The sequence below is a fragment of the Linepithema humile genome, chromosome 2 (assembly GCF_040581485.1).
Source record: "Linepithema humile isolate Giens D197 chromosome 2, Lhum_UNIL_v1.0, whole genome shotgun sequence".
NCBI classification, from domain to species: domain Eukaryota; kingdom Metazoa; phylum Arthropoda; class Insecta; order Hymenoptera; family Formicidae; genus Linepithema; species Linepithema humile.
The window spans coordinates 4,096,836-4,105,951 of record NC_090129.1 but is presented as its reverse complement, the minus strand read 5'-3'; the positions used below and the strand labels follow the sequence as shown (position 1 = coordinate 4,105,951).

The following is a 9,116-nucleotide window of genomic DNA, read 5'->3' as shown; positions in this document are numbered from 1 at the left end:
TATATTTAAAAAGGGGAAGGTTTATTTGAATAATAAAATTTATCTTTTATTTCTATAGATATGCAATATCATACATGCTACATATTTACATCTAATTTTTTATCTAGACTAAACAATATGAATTTATTTTGTGCATAACAAGTCATAAATAATATCTAACTAAATAGCACGATGCTAGAATGTGATAATACAGAATATTACAGTATGATAAATTTTTAAATTTCGCGCTAAGTGTTCTCATCTTTTTAAAGGCGCATTCTCATAACTCATAATACTCGTTTTAAACACATTTCTAACACAACAGAATTATAATTTCATTAGTTTTAACTAGTTTTAATGTAGAATTTATTAATATGAATTTAAATACATATTTCCGAGTTACTTTTGTCAAAAATTTATTGTAAATTTTTATATTATTTGGTATACGTTTACAATATCTATACGTTTGCAATTTAATTAAATATAATTTTGAAAGTTAGTTCCTAGAAGTTATCACTTCAATTATTTTAATGTTTTCAAGTCCGCATTTATATCAAGTAATTTAGATTTATTCTCATTTATTCATATTTCGTGATACTCGTTCAAAAGGAGCTTAGAAATGTTTGGAAGTAAAAAACCTTATAAAAAAACGACAGAATACAAACACACAGTGAAAGTAATCGTACTTTGATGACATTTTTTACATCGGAATCTAACAGATGGTAAGAATTGTGGCACGATCCTTTCAAATTTCTCGTAAACAATGAAACAGTTGCAGCCTAGCGAACATACGACAACGATAAGCCGATAGTGACGTGCTACTATTACACACTGTTATACGATCAATTCCATGGCTGTCCATTCGTGGATTTGCTTACCAGTCACTGCATTACGTCATATAGTCATTGATAGTATGCCTCAAAAGCGATAAAAGTGTTCTTGTGAATAATATTTTAACTGAATTCTCTTATTTTCACGCAAATTAAGTCCAGTCCATCATAGGCGACCACGCGATGATGGGTAATGCTTTAAACTACAATTATTTCCAAACATTAATTACGGATTCTAACTCGACAAAACTGTTTAAGAAATGCTTATCGATTGACATAGCCATTTATTTTGATGATAATTATATGATACTTTATCCTACATATGATTTGGTATATTTTGCAGATGATACAAATACAATTGTGAACAAAGATGAACAATATAAAGTGATAGATGAGTGTATGGAAGAAGAAACACCTGAAACAACAGAAAATTCTCAAAAAGAGGTTATGGCTTGCCCAGAAAATGCCACTCAACAGCAAAGTCTTGAGACTAGCACTGGTATGATACAAAACATTTATCCTTATTTTTTTTATTGAACTCTATGCATAAAAGATATTTTTTATGCATAGAGAATTAATAGCTATGAATGTTTAGACATATTTTTATTTTGAAAACAACTACATCTCATTTTAATAAATAACACAGTATGCAATTGTGAATGTTTGTATTATAAATCACTTATTTTTTATATGATCATATAACTTTAATCATGCATGATATTTTGCCATAAAACCAAGAAAAGTATTTACAATTTAGAATGCTTATATTGCAGATACAAGATCTCTTAATAATGACACTGATAAACCAGTTCCAATGGAGGTAGAACATAATAAAAAAGATTTAAATAATGATGCTATTGATTTTACTGCTGATATAAACTTAGATCAATTGGATACACAAAAGGAAGTGACAGATGAAGATGTAATGCGTCATCTGGATGTAATAGAAAGTATTGAACTAGATCCTGAAACCTTTGGTATGAACCAGTCAGTGGAGGAAATTCAATGTTCTTCTCAAGAACAAGATAAAGAAGAAATAACAGTAATCGGTGTAGAACCTATAAAAAAAAAGTGGTATGAAATAAAGGTAATATCTAATGTAATGTCTATTCTATATTTTTTTAAGTTAATTAAACATTGTATCAACAAATGTACTATATTATATTCATAATTCGTATTTTCTCAATTTTAATTAAAGAAATATTTTTTTAGATTCTGGAAAAAGATGCGTATTTTAAGGAAAGACTGTCAAAGTTATCTCGAGTATTAATAGCTTCTTATCCCCATTATGAAAAATGGTTAGAAAGAATAGAGAAGATAGAAGGAACACCTATTTGCAAAGTAGATGAAATTCGACGTTGTCCGTTGAACAAACCACATGCTAATCGGTGGAAGTTTATATGTAAGTAAAAAATTAATTAATTAGAAATATATCGTAAGAAAAATACATGATATTTACCTTCATAACTAAATAATAAATTTAAAATATGTTATGTTTAGGTAACGAAAAACAAATAGAGGATGTTTCTATAAAAGAAGAGAGCAATGCGGAATCTTTTAAAAAGACTTTTAAAACACTCTGGTGTCTTGAACCAATAGGAGTAGGAGGTGTTAATACGAATAATATAGATGAATTTCCATCTTTTGTATTACATGCTGTTAAGGTAAACTAATTAGAAAAATTTTGTTTTTTTTTATCTTTTTACAGCTTTACTAATAAAAAAAACGAAGAAATTTTTAATATAATCTATATTTTTGGTATATGAATAATTATTTCAAAATATTCACTACAAAGATGTTTAGCTTTTTTAAGATATGTGATTGGTTATGGACATCTTTTATAAAAATTGAGTGAGATCTAAATATTTGTGAACAATAATTACACAGCAAGTGCAAACTTCTACAAAATTGAAAAAAAATTCTATTTAACACATGCACATTAATAGAAGAAAAATACTTGTATGGAAAAGTGGAAAAACCCTTTCCCATTTTATTGACTACAAGTAATAAAATGCATGTTACGTAAATGAATTTTTAAATGAATTTGTGTGTGTGCGTTTGTGATTAATCCTATTAAAATATGCAATTTAAGTAATTAATTCCATACATAACAATAAATTAAAAAAGTGGAAATTTAATTACTGTTATGTATGCAATAAAATAATTGCATCTATCAAGATGTTGCTAATATTATGCAACTGATAGCACAGAAATAATAATAGAAAATTATACTAATTACATGCATATATGTATACATACATACATGACTGCGTGTGTACACATACAATGTGTAAGTCAAGGCAGCAACAATTTTAAGAATATTAATTTCCACATTACTGTGAATACAATGCATTAAATGCACTTGATAAAAAAAATTTTTATCATGGAAAATATATCTTTATAATAGAAAGAGAAAGAAAGAGAGAGAGAAAAAAGAGAAGTAAACAGCATATAAAAATGACAAACATATTGAATGAATATAGAGTATAATATAGAATAGAAAATAAAAAAAGAATAAAGTATAATAAATTCCTTATAAGGATATCATGATGATTTAAGTATCATACTTCCTGATACTTATGCTTTTACATCAAATAAACATAAACGTATCTGTCGAAAAAGGAAAAAGAGATGATAATCATTATGATTAATGATATATATATATATACACACACATGTTGATTATATTGATAATCAGATATTATTAGTACCATCACTTGATTATATTGATAATCAGATATTATTTGTACCACCACTTGATTTGCCATATCTGATACTCTCAACGTACTTAGCTGTGTAAATAATAAATATGATATATAAAGAAACCCAGAAACATTCATATATTTTTAATAATTATATAAATTGCAAATTTAATCATAAATTCGAATCCGCATGTGAACGGGTATATAAAAAATTTATAAAATAAATTCGTTAGAAAGGTTTATAATAAAATGATAAAAGTGTAACATAATAGTTTATGGTTCACGCAACACACGAGTAATTGTGATAATAATAAGTAACAACTGATGTTTTTGTTTAATCATTCTAATAACTTACATGCATAATACAATATGCTGTAATATGAAAAGATACATATGATATATCATACAGCATATTACATATCTTTTCTAGATATATAATATGTATGAATTACTTTTTAACATGCAAAAAAGTACAACAGTACTTAAATAAGTTACATAGCGACTGTAATATCGATGATTATTGGCATACACAGATATTTGAAGATTTTCTCCAAACAACTATAACGTCGACTCAAGATGCAGTTCTTTCTATTAAAAAAGAAGAATTATCGACGGATACCGATTCAAGAAAAGATGCAGCGGAAACAAAACAACAATGGATGTCGTTGTTAGTGCGTTGCAATAGCAGGGATGAACTCATGCTTTTTGCAACTGGAAAAGATATCAGTGAGAACGCTATGAATCGTTTGAAACAGACATACGAGTCTGGTCCGGGAAAGAGTTGTAATGTCAAATCTCTGTATTGCAGAACGATAAACACGTAAGGAACCAACAAGATAAGAAACTGCTTCAAAATCAGCAGAAATTTGCATATTGCATTCGTTTCAGATATGACGATTCAGTCCTAACTACATTCTTAGTGGGAGCAGAGGCTTTAGATGAAGTTGTGGGTGATCTAAAAGTGCAGCTTGTACCAAAGACAAACTTTTGGTCGAATGCTGCCGGTGCGTGGAACGTAGTTAAAGCGGTCACAGACTTGCTTAAGCCTACACCGAAAACAACGATACTTGAAATCGGTTGCGGGATTGGCGTGATTGGACTTTCGCTAGCGTCCGTAAGTACATGCGTAATACATAAATATGTGCACGTAAGTAAATGCATTAATTACCAACCAAAGACAATCGATACGTTACAATAATATCACATATTGTATATGCAAATATGAGATTAAGCAACTTGACGGAACGATTAATGAACTATCGTTGCATTATAACAGAAATGTCGAGAAGTGATAGGAGTTGATGCGCCGCTGGAGATAAATGAAGCTGAATTAACTTGTCAATTAAACAGTATATACAATGCAACTTTCATAAGGGGATCTTCATCCGAGGTCGTAAATAAACTAGGTTCTATGCGTAACTTACACTATAAAAATGTTGTAACTTACTGCATAATCAACACGGGTACCAATATGGGTAGAGGTATGCAAACTCGATTTTTGTTTATCATCAATATTATTAACGGTTAATCAGTGACGCTAAGCATTCCGGTCACAAGATGCGATCTAATAATAAAATTCTAAAATTATAATATCTTTTAGCCATTGAAGTAATGACGTGCTTAAGAAAAATTACTTCTCTCCGGCGTATCGTAATGATCACCACATTGACAAAACAATCGGTTCGGGCAATATTAGAACTTGCACGGCCTGCAGAAAGTGGGCTCGGTCATCCGTTTATGCCAGTTCGAGCATGTGTCGTTGATACATTGCCTACTGGGCCTCATTTTGAGGCCGTCATTCTAATGGAACGTAGACTCATGCATAGACTTACGCAACCATGGTTCATCCAGATGTTGGAAAAAGAAAGTAAAACGTGGGATAACACTAAAGCATTAGAAAAAATAATAAATAATGATGAACCTGAAAGTTCTGATGTATTCAGAAAAAATCCGTTAGCAAAAACTGAACTTGAGAAAAACTTTAAACCGTTACCCACGAAAAAAACACCTTCCGTGAAGAGCGACTCAAGTTCATCAGGAAAAAGTAAAAAATTGAAGCGAGATCACTCGCCTGAAATAATAGAATTATCGAAAAAAGTGACTAAGAAATTCGAAAAATCCGGACCCAAACCATGGCAACAGGGTAAGTTTTGACGGCATAAATTCAATAAACATTATATGAGATTATTATATAAATCTAATCAATTTTTTTTTTTTTTTTTTTCATTAATTAGATGTTACAATCAAGAAAAAGAATTGGCTTCATGAAAATCCAGCACTTCGCATCAATCCATTATTTGATAAGAAGAGAGAGAATACAGAACAAATCGATTTGAGAGAAAAATTGTCGAGCAACCGAATAGACACGGATTTAATACAGAAGGTAAATGAAAGTCGTAAAATTCTCGAAGCAGCCAAAGAAAAATTAAGCGGTCCAACCACGGTTGATGCAACGACCGCTAAAGAAATAAAAAATGTATTAAGTTTGGTTCTCGACCAGACTAATAAGTATCATACTCAATTGCCACGTTCAGTGTGGGATCGCATTGCGCCAGCCGAGATTGATCAAAAGGCGCCGTCAAAGAAGGAGCTTGATGACGATCCTCTTCTGAAAGGTCGATTTGTTCAAGAAATCCGTGCTAAAGATCTCGTTATTACGACAGCAAACAAGGAATATTTAGAAACTGAAGATGTTCCGAAACCGAAATTCAGAAAGTACCATAATTTACGACCACTAGAGCCAGACAACGTGATGCCGGTAGCGTTAAAATTTGTATCTAATGATAGACCGAAATTGCCTAAAAAATCATTCGACAACAGAAATAAGCAACAGAATCAAGATAATTCTTGGCATAAGAATAAAGATTTTGAGAGAAACCGTTGGAATAATGCAGAACCTGTAAGAAAACCTACTTCTCCGATGAAGAGGCAGGAGATGCCGTTTCGACATCGAGTACAGTCGCCAAATAGATATTCACCAAAGCGTCCCTTACTGTCACCACCAAGACGTCCATGCTCGCCGCCTAGGAGACATCTTTCTCCAGATAGGCCCTATCAAGGACATAGCTCTCCTTCGCACCGTGAATATTCTCCCCAGAGACGTAAAATTACGCCACCCAGAGGTCCGTTCTCATCGCTTAATGTCCGAGAAATGTCACCACCAAGACGATCGACAGCGGTTTCAGGCCGGTCGATGTCACCAATGCGACGACAAATGTCGCCATTAAGACCGCCATTGTCTCCATCGAGACGACAAATGTCTATGATGGAATACGAATCATCGAAGAGACAGATGTCTCCTACGTACAGACTGCACGAGAGGTCGCCCATGAGGTGTCAAATGTCTCCAGAAAGGAGACCCATGTCGCCCGTTATAACGATGATTCCAAGATCAAGAGACATGATTCCACCGAGGCATCAGTCTCCTATGAGACATTTTTCGCCACCTCGAATACAAACTGGACGTGTTGCATCACCTCCAAGGCGACAGCCATCGCCAAGACGCCAAAGCTCGCCGCCGAATAGATTCGCGGATGAATGGGACATACCAAGCCGAGGTGCTATCGAACAGAGTAGCACTTGGCAACGGTCCGTTAATGAGAGAGTACCTGAAAACGTTTGGCGTAACGAAAGACAACCAACAACGAGTGGAAACTGGCCTCCTTCTTCTGACAACGATAGATATCACAAGTCAACAAACCAAGAAAAATCATGGGATATCAGAGATTCTTCATCTCATGGAAACTGGGGCTCGAAGCAGTCGCTCGCAAAGCCCGCTATGAAAGAATCATGGCAGACTTCGGATAATAGATGGTCTGGTCCTTCTAGATCGGGAGGCGGCGGTGAAAATTGGAATCGTGACAAAGAAATTCTGGGTGGGCGCAAAGAGCCGTGGAAAGATACGGACAAGCCGCGATGGGAACAGGCGCAGTCTAATAATTCTAACTGGAATCAAGGAGACAAGGACGATTGGAATGATCTTCCAGAAGATGCGCGAGATCCCTGGGGTGATGAAAGCAATCTTGGATTGAAGGAAAGATGGATGAATTTTGAAAATCAAGCCGCGTCATCATCGTCTGGTTGGTCCAGAGAACCTGATAAAGGAGATCCCTGGACAAAATCCAAGGACAGCTGGCAGAATAAGTCGCAAGCTTTTCCGACAAAACCGTCATGTCAAAACATTGGTAATCCAAACATAAATGAGACGCGCTGGTTACCTCTAAACGATGTGAATAAGAAATCAACAAATTGGCAAGGAGGCACCAACACTGGAGCATGGCAACCATCAAATTATAGCTTTCAATCACAATCGCAAAGGCCATTTATGGCCAATTTGTTTAAAGATCGACGTTAGATAAGATGTTAGACAAGATATCTTTGATATTACACATCTGTGTTAATAATAGTTTAACATCACTTGACAATGTCACCTTGAGAATGTTTTAGTTTATTAATTAAAGTATATGAGTTTTTCTTTTTGAACAAATACAGATATATTAAAACTTACAGTGAACATGTGTGTGATAAATTGAATAAAATTTTGTTACACATTGTCAGCATAACTGTTTCTATAATTGTGATTTGCAATTATGCATCGTGATTTCTGTGAAGACAATTTTTTTTTTTGTGTTTCAAGTGATGTTCAGCATCGTACAATTTATTGCTAACAAATTATTTTAATAAAATAAGACAAACATTATATATTTCTGTAGGCATTGATGATCAGTTACATTATTTTTACAATGAGAAACGAAAATAGGCTGTATGCATTATATATAAATATATTATGAGTACTGAGTGTATGTATATACTATGTGTATACAATATTTATGTATATATAGTATGTGTACGCAGACAATATATATTGTATATATACATACATACATACATATACACGTATTCATGATATATATATATATAGATATATATACACATGCATATATAAAAGTTGATGTATTTGTTTGTATGTAATAACAGCCAACTGTATTTCTCATTAAAACATTTTTGAAAATAAACTATATTAAAGCTAACATCTCTTATGTTTCATGCATAAAAATCTAATATTGTCTATTAAAAACGGTATTTTGACGAAATAAAGTTAGTCTTTTGTGTACCACAAGGTATTAATATAATTATGATAAAATATATAATGCTGATTTTTCCAAATTTTAATTTGGAAATATGGTAAATATTTTATTATTTAAAGAATAAAAAAATGGTAGATATATTTTTAGTAGATATAAATGTGCATACTTTATCTGCATACTATTTAATATTTTCTTCATGAATCATATAAACGAGTTTTGCGTAATTTATGTACATATACTATTAATTACTATAGTAGTACAAGCAATCGTGCTATTTTATAATTAAGAACAAATGTCATGTTTAGTTAAGAAACATTTTTTCTACAATGTTAAGGAAGAGCATAATTTGCAAGATAAAAGTAATTGCATATTTTGTTAATCTAATTTGATGTCATCAGTATAATTACTTCGTAATAATTCAAATATTTTGTAGTGTTTTTGCGCAAATATCACAAAAATTATATTAATTATTTAACATTTTTATTACTACCTTTTCCTATTTATTAATTATGCATATG

General features: G+C 32.1%; 1 protein-coding gene across 10 annotated transcripts in view; it reads left to right on the top strand.

Annotated features, from left to right (window-relative positions):
- Window positions 1-8,541, top strand: part of LOC105673878 (uncharacterized) — a 148,704-nt gene extending 140,163 nt beyond the window's left edge. For 8 of the 10 annotated variants that reach the window (XM_067350379.1, XM_012369835.2, XM_012369837.2 and 5 more), the window contains 9 exons: window positions 1,153-1,308; window positions 1,583-1,896; window positions 2,022-2,211; window positions 2,310-2,473; window positions 4,045-4,331; window positions 4,400-4,625; window positions 4,788-4,992; window positions 5,112-5,654; window positions 5,746-8,541. In XM_067350379.1, coding sequence (XP_067206480.1) covers window positions 1,209-1,308; window positions 1,583-1,896; window positions 2,022-2,211; window positions 2,310-2,473; window positions 4,045-4,331; window positions 4,400-4,625; window positions 4,788-4,992; window positions 5,112-5,654; window positions 5,746-7,865 — 4,149 coding nt within the window. In that variant the 5' untranslated portion in view covers window positions 1,153-1,208 and the 3' untranslated portion in view covers window positions 7,866-8,541. Of the gene's footprint in view, window positions 1-424; window positions 702-727; window positions 1,000-1,152; window positions 1,309-1,582; window positions 1,897-2,021; window positions 2,212-2,309; window positions 2,474-4,044; window positions 4,332-4,399; window positions 4,626-4,787; window positions 4,993-5,111; window positions 5,655-5,745 lie in introns of those variants that run through there. The other 2 variants (XM_012369838.2, XM_012369833.2) reach the window with 2 other exon arrangements.
- Window positions 8,542-9,116: the final 575 nt, after the last annotated feature.